Source organism: Heptranchias perlo, chromosome 24, assembly GCF_035084215.1.
Source record: "Heptranchias perlo isolate sHepPer1 chromosome 24, sHepPer1.hap1, whole genome shotgun sequence".
Taxonomy (NCBI): Eukaryota; Metazoa; Chordata; class Chondrichthyes; order Hexanchiformes; family Hexanchidae; genus Heptranchias; species Heptranchias perlo.
Window position 1 is genome coordinate 50,095,785 of NC_090348.1, and position 17,248 is coordinate 50,113,032.

Consider the following 17,248-nt stretch of genomic DNA (forward strand, 5'->3'; position numbering starts at 1 on the left):
TTAGAGCAGTGTGTACTGTTTGATTTTAACTTGGTTTAATGCAGTATGTACTGTTTAACTTTAATCTGGTTTAATGCAGTGTGTACGGTTTAATTTTAACCTGGTTTAGTGCAATGTGTACTGTTTAAATTTAACCTGGTCTAATGCAGTGTACTGTTTAATTTTAACCTGGATTAGTGTGGTATGTTGTGGGCTTTATTTTAAACTGGATTTTTGTTTCTTTCATAGGGAGTGGTGATGGCCAGGGACGGATTATCCAGCGCTTCCCAGAAAAGGAGTGGGAGGACAATCCCTTTCCACAGGGGATTGAATTGGTTAGTCACAGCAAACCATATAAAGATACTGTTTTTTTTAATAACATACTTTATCTCCCTCTCTCTTTACTCTCCCTATACCAAACACTGTCCCCTCTCTCTTTACTCTCCCTGCACCAAACACTGTCCCCTCTCTCTTTACTCTCCCTATACCAAACACTGTCCCCTCTCTCTTTACTCTCCCTGTACCAAACCCTGTCCCCTCTCTCTTTACTCTCCCTATACCAAACCCTGTCCCCTCTCTCTTTACTCTCCCTGTACCAAACCCTGTCCCCTCTCTCTTTACTCTCCCTGTACCAAACACTGTCCCCTCTCTCTTTACTCTCCCTGTACCAAACACTGTCCCCTCTCTCTTTACTCTCCCTGCACCAAACACTGTCCCCTCTCTCTTTACTCTCTCTGTACCAAACACTGTCCCCTCTCTCTTTACTCTCCCTGCACCAAACACTGTCCCCTCTCTCTTTACTCTCGCTGTACCAAACGTGACTCCAGGATGGTATGTTGCCTCCCTGGTGCTAGGGTCAAGGATGTTGCGGAGCGGCTGCAGGACATTCTGGAGGGGGAGGGTGAACAGCCAGTAGTCGTGGTCCATATTGGTACCAACGACATAGGTAAAAAAAAAAGGGATGAGGTCCTGCAAGGTGAATTTAAGGAGTTAGTAGATAAATTAAAAAGCAGGACTTCAAAGGGAGTGATCTCAAGATTACTACCTGTGCCACGTGCTAGTGAGTATAGGAACAGGAAAATAGACCGGATGAATGCGTGGCTGCGGGATTTAGACGCCTGGGACATTGGGACCAGTTCTGGGAAACAAGCGGGACGGGTTACACCCGAGCAGGACCGGGACCAATGTCCTCGCGGAGGTGTTTGCTAGTGCTGTTGGGGAAGGTTTAAACTAGAGTGGCAGGGGGATGGGAACCTGAGCGGGGAGTCAGAAGGGAGTAACGTTGAGAGCAGCAAGAGAGGGGAAGACCCAGGGGAAATTTACAATACAAATAGTACAAACAGTTGTTCAAGAACAAGTGAAAGGGAAAAGCGTAGAGCAGCAGAAAGAAAGTGTACTTTAGACACGACAGATAAAATAAAAACTAGAAGGAGTAGGGCGATTAACCCAGCATCAAAGCTGAAGGTCAGGCTAGGGTGTGTGGCCCAACTAAGAGTTCTATATACAAATGCACAGAGTATAAGGAATAAATTAAATGAACTACAGGTTCAAATTCAAATTGGAGGGTATGACGTGATAGCTATTACTGAGACATGGCTGCAGGATGGTCAGGATTGGGAACTAAATATACCAGGTTATAAGGTCTACAGGAGAGATAGGGAAAATGGAAGAGGGGGAGGAGTAGCCTTAATGATTAGAGATGAAATCACTTCAATGATAAAGGGGGATATAACGAGAGGTAAGCAGCCAACAGAGACCTGATGGGTTGAATTGAGAAATAGGAAAGGATCTAAGACTATAGTGGGAATTGTGTACAGGACCCCTGGCAGCAGCTCTGAAGTGCTAGATTGTACAAATGCAGAGATTAGACAAGCGTGTAATGGGGGATTTTAACCTTCACATAGATTGGGAAAAGCAGACTAGCAACTGTCAGAAAGGTAGTGAATTTCTTGAGTGTGTTCGGGATAGTTTTCAACAGCAGTATGTCCTAGAGGCAATAAGGGGGCAAGCCATACTGGATTTAGTAATGTGTAATGAACCAGATTTAGTTTACGACTTAACTGTAGGTGAACATCTATCCAATAGTGATCATAACATGATCGAGCTCAGTGTAGTGTTTGAAAGGGAAAAAAGTGAATCAGCTGCTAAGATTCTAGACTTGGGCAAGGCCGACTTCAATGGGATGAGACAGAGACTGTCCACAGTAAACTGGGTAAAACGACTGATGATCAGTGGGAAATGTTTAAAGAAACATTTAATGTGATACAGAATCGGTTTATACCCCTGAGGGGCAAGAACTCCATTTGCCAAAAAAAACAGCCATTGACAACTAAAGAGGTAAGGGACAGTATAAGTTATAAGGAAAGGGCATACAAAAAGGCAAAAAATGGCACTGATCCTGGCGAATGGGAAAGATACAAAGATCAACAAAGGGTCACAAAACAGATAGTAAGAGCTACAAAGAGAGTATGAAAATAAACTCGCAAGGGATATCAAAACCAATACGAAGAACTTTTATAGTTACATTAGGAAAAAGAGGGTGGTCAGGAGCAGTGTTGGCCCCTTAAAAACTGAAAGTGGGGATATTGTCATTGACAATGGGGAAATGGCGGACATGTTGAATAATTACTTTGCGTCAGTATTTACAGTATAAAAAGAGGATAGCATGCTGGAAATCCCAAGAAAACTAATATTGAATCGGGGACAGGGACTCGATAAAATTAATATAAGTAAAGCAACAGTAATGAAGAAAATAATAGCACTAAAGAGTGACAAATCCCCAGGACCAGATGGTTTCCATCCCAGGGTTTTAAAGGAAGTAGGTGAGCACATTGCAGATGCCCTAACTATAATCTTTCAAAGTTCTCTAGATTCAGGAACTGTCCCTCTGGATTGGAAAATTGTACATGTCACTCTGCTTTTTAAGAAAGGAGAGAGGGGGAAACCAGGGAATTATAGACCAGTTAGCCTAACATCTGTTGTGGGAAAAATGCTGGAGTCTATAATTAAGGATAGGGTGACTGAACATCTCAAGAATTTTCAGTTAATCAGAGAGAGCCAGCATGGATTTGTGAAAGGTAGGTCGTGCCTGACGAAGCTGATTGAATTTTTTGAAGAGGTGACTAAAGTAGTGGACAGGGGAATGTCAATGGATGTTATTTATATGGACTTCCAGAAGGCATTTGATAAGGTCCCACATAAGAGACTGTTAACTAAGTTAGAAGCCCGTGGAATTGAGGGAAAAGTACGGACTTGGTTAGGAAGTTGGCTGAGCGAAAGGCGACAGAGAGTAGGGATAATGGGTAGGTACTCACATTGGCAGAATGTAACTAGTGGAGTCCCGCAGGGATCTGTCTTGGGGCCTCAATTATTCACAATATTTATTAACGACTTAGATGAAGGCATAGAAAGTATCATATCTAAGTTTGCCGATGATACAAAGATTGGTGGCATTGTAAGCAGTGTAGATGAAAACATAAAATTACAAAGCGATATTGATAGATTAGGTGAATGGGCAAAACTGTGGCAAATGGAATTCAATGTAGACAAATGTGTGGTCATCCACTTTGGATCAAAAAAGGATAAAACAGGGTACTTTCTAAATGGTAAAAAGTTAAAAACAGTGGATGTGCAAAGGGACTTAGGGGTTCAGGTACATAGATCATTGAAGTGTCACGAACAGGTGCAGAAAATAATCAAGAAGGCTAATGGAATGCTGGCCTTTATATCTGGAGGACTAGAGTACAAGGGGGAAGAAGTTATGCTGCGGCTATACAAAACCCTGGTTAGACCACACCTGGAGTACTGTGAGCAGTTCTGGGCACTGCACCTTTGGAAGGACATATTGGCCTTGGAGGGAGTGCAGCGTAAGTTTACTAGAATGATACCCGGACTTCAAGGGTTAAGTTACGAGGAGAGATTACACAAATTGGGGTTGTATTCTCTGGAGTTGCAAACGTTAAGGGGTGATCTGATCGAAGTTTATAAGGTATTAAGGGGAACGGATAGGGTGGATAGAGAGAAACTATTTCCGCTGGTTGGGGATTCTAGGAGTAGGGGGCACAGTCTAAAAATTAGAGCCAGACCTTTCAGGAGCGAGATTAGAAAACATTTCTACACACAAAGGGTTGTAGAAGTTTGGAACTCTCTTCCACAAACGGCAATTGATACTAGCTCAATTGCTAAATTTAAAACCGAGGTAGATAGCTTTTTGGCAACCAAAGGTATTAAGGGATATGGGCCAAAGGCAGGTATATGGAGTTAGATCACAGATCAGCCATGATCTTATCAAATGGCGGAGCAGGCACGAGGGGCTGAATGGCCTACTCCTGTTCCTATGTTCCTATGTACCAAACACTGCCCCCTCTCTCTTTACTCTCCCTATACCAAACACTGTCCCCTCTCTTTACTCTCCCCGTACCAAACCCTGCGCCCTCGCTCTCTTTACTCTGCTGCGTTTGCCCAAATAACAGTGACTGGACTTCAAAAACAGTTAATTGGATGTAGTGCTTTGAGGCATCTGAGAGATGAGATAAGTCACTTAAAAAATCTCTCTCCCTCCCTTTCTCTTTTTATCTCTATTTCCTTCTCTCTGTCTACCTTTCTTCCCCTGTCTGTCTCTGTCACTTTTTTTCTTTCTCCAATAGGCCACCCAGTTAGCTTCTGAGTGCAAATCTTAATGACAAAAACTGTCTGTTTCTGAATTTTTAGTAATGACATGTATTTGGGGAATTGAAGTAGACTTGGACATATACTGCTATTCCCCCAAAAACAATGAAAAAACCTTTACAGCTGTTGGAAAGACGAGTGTTGGTCATTCATTCTAGGATGGGTTGGCACCTCGGATCCTCTGAGAGCTGCACTGAGATAATCAGTCAGCCTGTTCTGAGCAGTATATAGGTGGATAAATTTGAAGAAGTACATTTTGGGAAAAAGAACAGTGAAAGGGTGAGTACCCTAACAGTGGAGCAACTGAGAACTAGGGATGTGATACAGTGACCTTTAAAGGTCGCAGTGCAGGTAGAAGGGCAAATGGGATTCTTGGTATTATACATAGGGCATTGGATATAAAAAGAGATTATTCATTTGTACATAAGGTTGGTTAGGCCACAATCGGTGTACTGTGGCAGTTTTGGAATGTTATTAAGCGATGGAAAGTGTACAGCAAAGAATCTCAGAGGAGATTATCAGTGATGAAGAAAGGCTCAAAAAACTTGGCATTTTCACTGTAACGGAAGGTCAAGAGGAAGGGATCTAATGGCGGTTTTCAAGATTATGAATAATTTTGAGAGAGCAATTAGTGAACGATTGTTTCCACTGGTTTGCGAATCAGTAACAAGGGAACATAGACCCAGGACTATCACACAGCGTTATTAGAACAAACATAGAATACTTTACCACAAGTGGCTATTGAGGCAGAAAGCATTTAAAAGGGAAATGGATAAGTATTTGAAATGGATTAATATAAAAGGATATGGGGAAAGGGCAGGGACATGCTATTCAAGTAGACAACTCGTGTTGTGGTGCGCCAGTGGGCTGACTAGCTTTGATTTTATAGGTCCGCATTCACCTCTAAAAGGAAACATCGTGAAAAAAATAGAGGGCGAGTGATCCAGTTTAACTCACTGGAAAAATCCTCATCCTCTGCTTCAATTCTACACTGACATTATTGATGTTCACACTGCCATAGAGGCAGCTTCAGATCAGCATGTTAACAGATCCAAACACTATAATGCATAAAGATGCTCAATTGATGTCCAAATGCCTGAGTATTAGTTACATTGACCATTACTGTGGACACAGATGCAATGGAACCCCTTGTGGTGCACTGACGACTGTTCCCTGTGACACTGTTCCTGTAATTTCCAACCACATATCAGTGGACAGATGTGTGGTTCTGTGAGACAGGGCTAAAATAATTGGGGTGTCAGGCCATTGGCTTTTGGCACTGGCTTCCCACCCACAGTGAGGAGGCAAACCATGGCAGTCCCACAAACAAGCAGCTTGATTGATTCTGTTGCTTTCTCATAAAGCATTCCTTCCCCCCGCCTCCCCAGATTATAAAATTATACCATCATCTTTGTTAGGAAAGACTGGTTAATGATAAATCCAGCGGATGTGCATAAATGGGTGACCTGTCATTTCAAAATGAGCTCCAATGATCCTTTGGTCAAATTCATTGAGGCAGCATAGGACTGGATGTTTCATTAAACCCAAGTTAAAGAATGCTGTGCAAAAGGAAACTACAGTTCCTGATATTTTACAGTTTTAAAACACTGGATTCATACTCACTCTCTACACTTTAAAAAGAATTTATTTAAACGTAGTCATACAATTTAGGCTAGCTGGCCAGAAAATATAGCCACCAGGTGCTGACAAACGAACCTTCCGGGGCTCAGTGATTGGTCAGGGGCTGCCAGTACACAGTGGCCTTCGCCAGCCTTCAGAGTATGCTGGCCAATAAAAGCTGCAAAGCAGTGTCTCAGAAAGATCGTTTGTTCCCTTACCCAAACTGGTTAGTGAGTGCATACTCGCCGGATTCCTGGCTGCTTCCTGCCATCTAGACATTCTCAACCTGTACCCAACCAGGTCTCGTGGTGGAAGGGAAAACGCTGGAATCTATTTTAAGGACGCAGTAACAGGGCACTTAGAAAATCATAATATTATCAGGCAGAGTCAATACGGTTTTATGAATAGGAAATCATGTTTGACAAATCTATTAAGAGTTTTCTGAGGGTGTAACTAGTAGGGTGGATAAAGGGGAACCAGTGGATGTAGTCTATTTGGATTTTCAAAAGGCATTCAATAAGGTGCCACATAAAAGATTGTTACACAAGATTAGAGCTCATGGGATTGGGGGTACTGTATTAGCATGGATAGAGGATTGGTTAATGGACAGAAAGTAGAGAATAGGAATAAATGGGTAATTTTCGGTTTGGCCAGTTGTAACTAGTGGGGTGCCACAGGGATCGGTACTTGGGCCTCAGCTATTTACAATCCATATTAATGACTGAGATGAAGGGATTGAGTGTAATGTATCGAAGTTTGCTGATGATAAAAAGCTAGGTGGGAAAGGAAGCTGTGAGGGGGACACAAAGGGATATAGACAGGTCAAGTGAGTGGGCAAGAAGGTGGCAGATGGAGTATAATGTGGGGAAATGTGAGGTTATTCACTTTGGTAGGAAGAATAGAAAAACAGAATATTTTTTAAATGGTGAAAAACTATTAAATGTTGGTGTTCAGAGGGATTTAGGTGTCCCTGTACAAGAAGCACAGAAAGTTAACACACAGGTACAACGAGCAGTTAGGAAGGCAAATGGTATGTTGGCCTTTATTGCAAGGGGGTTGGAGTACAAAAGTAAGGAAGTCTTGCTACAATTGTACAGGGCTTTGGTGAGACCGCACCTGGAGTACTGTGCAATTTTGTTCTCCTTATCTAAGGAAAGATATACTTGCCTTAGAGGGGGTGCAATGAATGTTCACTAGATTAATTCCTGGCATGAGAGTGTTGTCCTATGAGGAGAGATTGATTAGAATGGGCCTATACTCTCAGGAGTTTAAAAGAATGAGAGGTGATCTCATTGAAACATATAAGATTCTAAGAGGGCTTGTCAGGGTAGATGCTGAGAGGATGTTCCCCCGGCTGGAGAGTCTAGAACTAGGGGCATTGTCACAGCATAAGGGGTTGGACATTTAGGATTGAGATGAGGAATTTCTTCACTCAGAGGATCATGAATATTTAGAATTCTCTACCTCAGAGGGCTGTGGATGCTGAGTCGTTGAGTCTATTCAAGGCTGAGATGGATAGATTTTTAGACTCTAGGGGAATCAAGGGATATGGGGATTGGGCGGGAAAGTGGTTTTGAGGTTGAAGATCAGCCATGATCTTATTGAATGGCGGAGCAGGCTCGAGGGGCCATATGGCCTACTCCTGCTCCTATTTATTATGTTCTTATGTCGCAAACCAGGAGAAGCCCCAGTTAGATAGCACCCACAACATCATTTGGACAGGAATGGGTTTCAGACTGCTGCTGATCCAGTCTCGCTGAGTGAATCTTCAGATCAGTTCACAGAATTTCAGCAAAAGCCTATCCTGGGTCTTGGAGTTGATGTTAATTGCTGCTGTTCTTGTTCCTGACAGACTTTTCCTGATACCTCGAATTGAGTGTTGGCACAGTGGTGACTATACCTTTGTTTCACACGTCCTCATGCCCCTTTGCCGCAGTGTGGGGTCTGACTGCTACCATACAGTACAATCCCCTCGTACCCCTTAGCAGTGTGGACATTGGGACCAGTTCTGGGGGAACTTGCGGGGAGGTTCGCAAGTGTTATGGGGGAGGGTTTAACCTAATTTGGCAGGGGAATGGGCACCAGGATGTAGCATTGGAAAGGAGAAACAAGGTGCACAAAGGATTGGGAGAGACAGTTAGCACTACAGTAAGAAATATTATCATAGAATCATAGAAAATAGGAGCAAGAGTAGGCCATTCAGACCTTCGGGCCTACTCCACCATTCAAAATGATCATGGCTGATCGTCTAACTCAGTACCCTGTTCCTGCCTTTTCCCCATATCCCTTGATCTCTTTAGCATTAAGAAATATATCTGTCTCCTTCTTGAATATATTTACTGACTTGGCCTCTGTGGTAGAGAATTCCACAGGTTCACCACCCTCTGAGTGAAGAAATTTCTCCTCATCTCGGTTCTAAATGGCATACCCTGTATCCTGAGACTGTGGCCCCTGGCTATGGATTCCCCATTCATCGGGAACATCCTCCCTGCATCTAGTTTGTCTAGTCCTGTTAGAATTTTGTATGTTTCAATGAGATCACCTCTCATTCTTCTAAACTCTAGTGAATATAGGCCTAGTCGACCCAATCTCTCCTCATACGTCAGTCCTGCCATCCCAGGAATCAGTCTGGTAAACCTTCGTTGCACTCCCTCCACGGCACGGACATCCTTCCTCAGATAAGGAGACCAAAATTGCACACAATACTCCAGATGTGGTCTCACCAAGGCCATGTATAACTGCAGTAAGACATCCCTGCTCCTCTACTCAAATCCACTTGCAATGAAGGCCAACATACCATTCGCCTTCCTAACTGCTTGCTGTACCCGTTTATTCCTACTCTCTGTTTCCTGTCTGTCAACCAATTCTCAATCCATGCCAGTATATTCCCCCCAATCCCACGTGCTTTAATTTTGCATACTATCCTCTTGTGTGGGACCTTATCAAAAGCCTTCTGAAAATCCAAATACACCACATCCACTGGTTCTCCCCTATCTATTCTACTAGTTACATCCTCAAAAAACTCCAGTAGATTTGTTAAGCATGATTCCCCTTTCATAAACCCATGCTGACTTTGACCAATCCCGTTAATGGCTTCCAAGTGTTCTGTTATCACATCCTTTATAATAGACTTTAGCATTTTCCCCACTACTGATATTAGGCTAACTGGTCTGTAATTCCCTGTTTTTTTTTTCTCCCTCCTTTTTTAAATAGTGGGGTTACATTTGCCACTCTCCAATCTGCAGGAACTGTTCCAGAGTCTCTAGAATTTTGGAAGATGATCACCAATGCATCCACTATTTCCAGGGCCACTTCCTTTAGTACTCTGGGATGTTGATTATCAGGCCCTGGAGATTTGTCAGCCTTTAGCCCCATTAATTTCCCTAGCACTATTTTTTACTAATATTGATTTCCTTCAGTTCCTCCCTCTCACTAGACCCTTGGTTCCCTAACATTTCTGGGAGGTTATTTGTGTTCTCCTTTGTGAAGACAGAACCAAAGTATGTGTTTAATTGTTCTGCCATTTCTTTGTTCCCCATTATAATTTCCCCCTTTTCTGACTGTAAGGGACCTACATTTGTCTTCACTAATCTTTTTCTCTTGACATATTTATAGAAGCTTTTACAGTCCCTGCTAGTTTGGTCTCATACTCTATTTTCCCCTGTTAATCAATCTATTTGTTCTCCTCTGCTGAATTCTAAATTGCTCCCAATCCTCAGGCTTGCCGCTTTTTCTGGCAATTTTATATGTCTCCTCTTTGGATCTAATACTATCCCTAATTTCTTTTGTAAGGCACGGTTGAGCCACCTTTCCTGTTTTATTTTTGCGCCAGACAGGAATGAATAATTGTTGTAATTCCTGCACATGTTCTTTAAATATTAGCCATTGCCTATCCACCGTCATGCCTTTTAGTAAAGTTCCCCAATCTGTCCTAGCCAACTCACACCTCATACTTTCATAATTTCCTTTATTTAAATTCAGGACCCTAGTTTCGGATTCAACTACTTCACTCTCCATCTTAATGAGGAATTCTATCATGTTATGGTCGCTCTTCCCTAAGGGACCCCGCACAACAAGATTGTTAATTAATCCTTTCTCATTGCACAATACCCAGTCTAGGATCGCCTGTTCTCTAGTTGGTTCCTCAAAATATTGGTCTGGAAATCGATCACGTACACACTCCAGGAATTCCTCCCCCACAGTATTATTGCTAATTTGGTTTGACCAATCTATATGTAAATTAAAGCCACCCATGATTATAGTTGTACCCTTCTTGCATGTGTCTCTAATTTCCTGTTTAATGCCCTCCCCTACATCTCCACTACTGTTTGGGGGCCTATAGACAACCCCCACCAACATTTTCTGCCCCTTGGTGTTTCTTAGCTCCACCCATTCAGATTCCACATCGTGATTTTCCAAGCCAATATCCTTCCTCACTATTGCATTGATTTCCTCCTTTACTAACAACGCTACCCCACCTCCTTTCCCTTTTTGCCTGTCCTTCCTAAATATTGAATACCGCTGGATGTTCAGTTCCCATCCTTGGTCACCCTGCAGCCATGTCTCCGTAATCGCAACTATATCATAACCATTATTATCTATCTGTGCTGTTAATTTATCTAGCTTATTGTGAATGCTCCGCGCATTAAGACACAATACCTTTAGACTTGTCTTTTTAAGATTGCTAGTCATCTTAGTATTATTTTGCACTATGGCCCTATTTGTTTTTCGCCCTTGTTTTCTCTGCCTTCCACTATTGCATCTTCCCTTTCTGTCTTTTGCTTCTATCCTTGTTTCCCCCTCCTCTATCTCCCTGCTCACGTTCCCATCCCCCTGCCACTCTAGTTTAAACCTTCCCCAACAGCACTAGCAAACACCCCCGCGAGGACATCGGTCCCGGTCCTGCTTGGGTGCCACCCGTCCCGCTTGTACAGGTCCCACCTTCCCCACAACCGGTCCCAATGTCCCAGGAATCTAAATCCCTCCCTCCTACACCATCACTACCTTTGAGATTCTGCTTTTTAATTTATCTCCTAACTCCATAAATTCACCTTGCAGGACCTCATCCCTTTCTTTTTTACCTATGTCGTTGGTACCGATATGGACCACGACTACTGGCTGTTCACCCTCCCCCTCCAGAATGCCCTGCAGCCGCTCGGTGACATCCTTGACCCTAGCACCAGGGAAGCAACATACGATCCTGGAGTCATGTTTGCGGCCGCAGAAACGCCTATCTGTTCCCCGTACAATTGAATCCCCTATCACTATAGCCCTGCAACTCTTATTCCTCCCCTCCTGTGCCGCAGAGCCACCCGTTGTGCCCAAACTTGGCTCTTGCTGCTTTCCCCTGATAAGCCATCTCCCCCAACAGTATCCAAAGCGGTATATCTGTTTGAGAGGGAGATGGCCCCAGCGGACTCCTGCTCTACCTGCCTAGTCCTTTTACTCTGCCTGGCGGTCGCCCATTTCCTTTCTGCCTGCGTAATCTTTACCTGCGGTGTGACCACCTCACTGAATGTGCTATCCACGATAGTCTCAGCCTAGTATGGTATTAGGTGGGATCAGATTAAGAGACCTCGTTCAAAAAAGGGCAGGATTGGGTTCTAAATATTCCTGATTACAAGGTGTTCAGGAAAGATGGGGAAGGAAAGAAGGGAGGGGGGTGGCAGTATTGATTAAGGAGAATATTGCAGTGCTGGAGAGAGAGGATGTCCTGGAGGGGTCAAGGACAGAATCTACTTGGTTAGAGTTAAAAAAAAAAATAGAGGTGCCATTACACTACTGGGGGTATTCTATAGACCACCAACTGGTGGGAAGGATATGGAGGAGCAAATTTGCAGGGAAATTACAGCGAGGTGCAAAAGCCATAGAGTAGTGATAATGGGGGACTCAACTATCCTAATATAGACTGGGATAGTAATAAGTGTAAGAGGCAAAGAGGGGGACGAATTTTTGAAATGTGTTCAGGAGAACTTTCTTGACCAGTACGTTTCCAGCCCAATGAGGAAGGAGGCATTGATGGATTTGGTTCTGGAGAATGAGGTGGAGCAAGTGTCAGTGGGGGAACATTTAGGGAACACCGATCATTGTATCATAAGATTTAGAATAGCTATGGAAAAGAACATAGACCACTCAAAATACTCAATTGGAGGAGGGCCAGTTTCAGTGGGATGGGAACAGATCTGGCCCGGGTAAATTGGAATCAAAGATTGGCAGGCAAAACTGTAATTGAACAGTGGGCGGCCTTTAAAGAGGAGATGGTTTGGGTACAGTCCAGGTACATTCCCATGATGGGCAAAGGTAGGGCAAGTAAAGCCAGAGCTCTTGAATGACAAAAGAGATAGAGAGTAAGATGAAGCAGAAAAAGAGGGCGTATGACAGATGTCAGGTTGATAATACAAGTGAGAACCAGGCTGAATGTAGAAAACTCAGAGGAGAAGTGAAAAAGGAAATAAGAGGGGCAAAGAGAGAGTATGAGAATAGACTGGCGGACAAAATAAAAGGGAATCCAAAAGTCTTCTACTGGCATGTAAACAGTAAATGGGTAGTAAGAGGAGAGGTGGGACTGATTAGGGACCAAAAAGGAGATCTACTCATGGAGGCAGAGGGCATGCTGAGGTACTAAATGAGTACTTTGCATTTGTCTTTACCAAGGAAGAAGATGCTGCCAGAGTCTCAGTAAAAGAGGAGGTAGTTGAGATACTGGATGGGTTAAAAATTGACAACGAGGAGGCATTAGAAAGGCTAGCTGTACTTAAAGTAGATAAGCCACCTGGTCCAGATGGGATGCATCCAAGGTTGCTGAGGGAAGTAAAGATGGAATTTGCGGAGGTACTGGCCATAATCTTCCAATCATGCTTAGATACAGGGGTGGTGCCAGAGGACTGGAGAATTGCAAATGTTTACACCCTTGCCCAAAAAAGGGTGTAAGGATAACCCAGCAACTACAGGCCAGTCAGTTTAACCTCAGTGGTGGGGAAACTTTTAGAACTGATAATCCTGGACAGAATTAACAGTCACTTAGACAAGTGTGGATTAATTAAGGGAAGCCAACACGGATTTGTTAAAGGCAAATCGTGTTTAACTAACTTGATTAAGTTTTTTGATGAGGTAACAGAGGGTAGATGAAGGCGATGTGGTTGATGTGGTGTATATGGACTTCCAAAAGATATTTGATAAGGTGTCACATAATAGGCTTGACATCAAAGTTGAAGCCCATGGAATAAAAGGGCCAGTGGCAGCATGGATATGAGATTGGCTAAGTCACAGGAAACAGAGAGTAGTGGTGAACGGTTGTTTTTCGGGCTGGAGGAAGGTGTACAGTGGTGTTCCCTTGGGGTCGGTGCTGGGACCACTGCTTTTCTTGATCTATATTAATGATTTGGATTTGGGTGTACTGGGCACAATTTCAAAATTTGCAGATTGCACAAAACTTGGAAGGGTAATGAACAGTGAGGAGGATAGTAATAGACTTCAAGAGGACATAGACAGGCTGGTGGAATGGGTGGATGAAATTTAACGCAGAAAAGTGTGAAATAATACATTTTGGTAGGAAGAACGAGGAATGGTGCAGGTACAGAGAGATCTGGGGGTATCTGTGCACAAGTTGTTGAATGTGGCAGGGTAGGTTGAGAAAGTGGTTTAAAAAAAGCATACGGGATCCTGGGCTTTATAAGTAGAGGCATAGAGTACAAAAGCAAGGATGTTATGATGAATCTTTATAAAACACTGGTTCGACCACAACTGGAGTATTTTCTCCAGTTCTGGGCACTGCACTTTAGGAAGGATGTGAAGGCCTTAGAGAGGGTGAAGAAGAGATTTACTATGATTTCAGAGATGAGGGACTTCAGTTACGTGGATAGACTGGAGAAGCTGGGGTTGTTCCCCTTAGAGCAGAGAAGGTTGAGAGGAGATTTGAAAGAGGTATTCAAAATCATGAAGGGTCTAGACAGAATAGGTAGAGAGAAATTGTTCCCATTGGCGGAAGCGTCAAGAATCAGAGGACATAGATTTAAGGCGATTGGCAAAGGAACCAAAGGTAACATGAGGAAAACTTTCTTACACAGCGAGTAGTTATGATCCGGATTGGACTGCCCAAGGGTGTGGTGGAGGCAGATTCAGTCGTGGCTTTCAAATGTGAACTGGATAAGTACTTGAAGGAAAAACATTTGCAGGGCTACGAGGATAGGGTGGGGGAGTGGGACTAGCTGGATTGCTCTTGCAGAGAGATGGCACATACTCGATGGACCGAATGGCCTCCTTCCTTGCTGTAACCATTCTATGATTCTAGTGTGGTGTCTGACTCTGCTACAATACAGTATAATCTCCTCGTGCCCCTTAGCCGCGGTTTGGGGTCTGACTGCTACAATACAAGCTCACGTACCTTTCCGTTGAAGCTTCGGATTTTCAGACGAGATAGAGAAGGGGATAAAAAAGGGGGGGTGGTGACAATATTGGTTAAAGAAACAATTACAGCTGTGAGGAGGGATGATATCTTAGAAGTATCATCAAATTATGCCATATGAGTTGAGCTAAAGAACAAAAAAGGGGCAGTCACACTTCTGGGAGTGTACCTTAGACCCCCAAACAGTCAGAGGGACATAGAAGAGCAAATATGGAGGCAAATTTCTGCGAAGTGTAATTAGGGCAGTAATAGTAGGGTATTTCAACTACTCTAATATTAACTGGGATACAATCAATGCAAAAGGTATAGAGGGCCCAGAATTCTTAAATTGCATTCAGGAGAACTTTCTTAGCCAGTACGTAGCAAGGCCAACAAGAGAGGGGGCAATTCTGGATTTAGTTTTAGGGAATGAAGCTGGGCAGGTGGAAGGAGTATCAGTGGAAAAGCATTTTGGTGGTAGTGATCATAATTCAGTTAGATTTAGCATAGTTATAGAAAAGGACAAAGATAGAACAGGAGTAAAAGTTCTAAATTGGGGAAATGCCAATTATACTAAGCTGAGAAATGATTTAGCAAAAGTGGACTGGAAACAGCTACTTGAAGGTAAATCAGTGTTAGAGCAGTGGAAGGCATTCAAGGGGGAGATTCAAGACATTCAGAGTAAACATGTTCCCACAAAGAAAAAGGGTGGGACGGACAAATCTAGAGTCCCCTGGATGTCAAGGAGCAGTAGAGGGTAAGATCAGGCAAAAGGGGGAAGCTTATGTCAGACACCGAGAACTCAATACTACAGAAAGCCTAGAGGAGTATAGAACGTGCAGGGGTGAAATTAAAAAGGAAATTAGGAAAGCAAAGAGAGGGCATGAAAAAATACTGGCAAGTAAAATTAAGGAAAACCCAAAAATGTTTTAAACAACATAAAGAGCAAGAGGATAACTAAGGAAAGAGTAGGGCCTATTAGAGACCAAAAAGGTAACCTATGTGTGGAGGCGGAAGATGTGGGTATGGTTCTTAATGAATACTTTGCGTCTGTCTTCACAAAAGAGGGGGACGTGCAGAGATTGTAGGTGAGGAGGAGTGTGAAATATTGTATGGGATAAACATAGTGAGAGAGGAAGTATTAAGGGGTTTAGTATCTTTGAAAGTAGATAAATCGCCAGGCCCGGATGAAATGTATCCCATGCTGTTAAGAGAAGCAAGGGAGGAAATAGCGGAGGCACTGACCATCATTTTCTGATCCTCCCTGGCTACAGGCGTGGTGCCGGAGGATTGGAGGACTGCTAACGTTGTACCGTTGTTTAAAAAGGGAGAAAGAGATAGACCGAGTAATTACAGGCCAGTCAGTCTAACCTCGGTGGTGAGCAAATTATTGGAATCATTTCTGAGGGACAGGATAAACCGTCTTTTAGAAAGGCACGGGTTAATCAAGGACAGAGGGCATGGATTTGTTAAGGGAAGGTCGTGTCTGACTAACTTGATTGAATTTTTATGAGGAAGTAACAAGGAGGGTCGATGAGGGTAACGTGTTTGATGTAGTGTATATGGATTTTAGCAAGGCTTTTGACAAGGTCCCACATGGCAGACTGGTCAAAAAAGTAAAAGCCCATGGGATCCAAGGGAAAGTGGCAAGTTGGATCTAAAATTGGCTCAGTGGCCGGAAGCAAAGAGTAATGGTCGACGGGTGTTTTTGCGACTGGAAGACTAGGGTCAATGGACTGGTCAGGTGGGCAGAAAAGTGGCAAATGGAATTCAATCCAGAGAAGTGTGTGGTAATGCATTTGGGGAGGTCAAACAAGGCAAGGGAATACACAATAAATGGGAGGATACTGAGAGATGTAGAGGAACAAAGGGACCTTGTAGTGTATGTCCACAGATCCCTGAAGGTAGCAGGACAGATAGATAAGGTGGTTAAAAAGGCATATGGAATACTTTCCTTTATTAGCTGAAGCATAGAATATAAGAGCAGGGAGGTTATGCTAGAACTGTATAAAACATTGGTTAGGTCACAGCTTGAGTACTGCGTACAGTTCTGGTCACCACATTACAGGAAAGATGTGATTGCACTAGAGAGGGTACGGAGGAGATTTACGAGGATGTTGCCAGGATGTTTCGAGAATTTTAGCTATGAGAAAAGATTGGATATGCTGGGGTTGTTTTCTTTGGAGCAAAGGAGGCTGAGGGGAGAATTAATTGAGGTGTATAAAATTATGATGGGACTAGATGGAGTGGATAGGGAGGACCTATTTCCCTTAGCAGAGGGATTAGTGACCAGGGGGCATAGATTTAAAGTAATTGTTGGAAGGATTAGGCGGGAGCTGAGGAGAAATTTTTTCACCCAAGGGTGGTGGGGGTCTGGAACTCACTGCCTGAAAGGGTGGGAGAGGCAGAAACCCTCAACTCATTTAAAAAGTACCTGGATGTTCACTTGAAGTGCCATAACCTCCAGGGCTACGGACCAAGTGCTGGAAAATGGGATTAAGCTGGATAGCTCTTTTTCGGCCAGCACGGACACGATGGGCTGAACGGCCTCCTTCTGTGCCATAACTTTCTATGATTCTACATTCCTGTGATGAGGAG

The 17,248-nt window shown here is 43.4% G+C and overlaps 1 protein-coding gene across 1 annotated transcript in view; it reads left to right on the forward strand.

The window, feature by feature from the left end:
* sbf1 (SET binding factor 1) overlaps nt 1-17,248 on the forward strand; it is a 359,704-nt gene that overhangs the window by 125,237 nt on the left and 217,219 nt on the right. Inside the window, exon 2 of the mRNA XM_068005308.1 lies at nt 178-314. Coding sequence (XP_067861409.1) covers nt 178-314 — 137 coding nt within the window. The remainder of the gene's footprint in view (nt 1-177; nt 315-17,248) is intronic.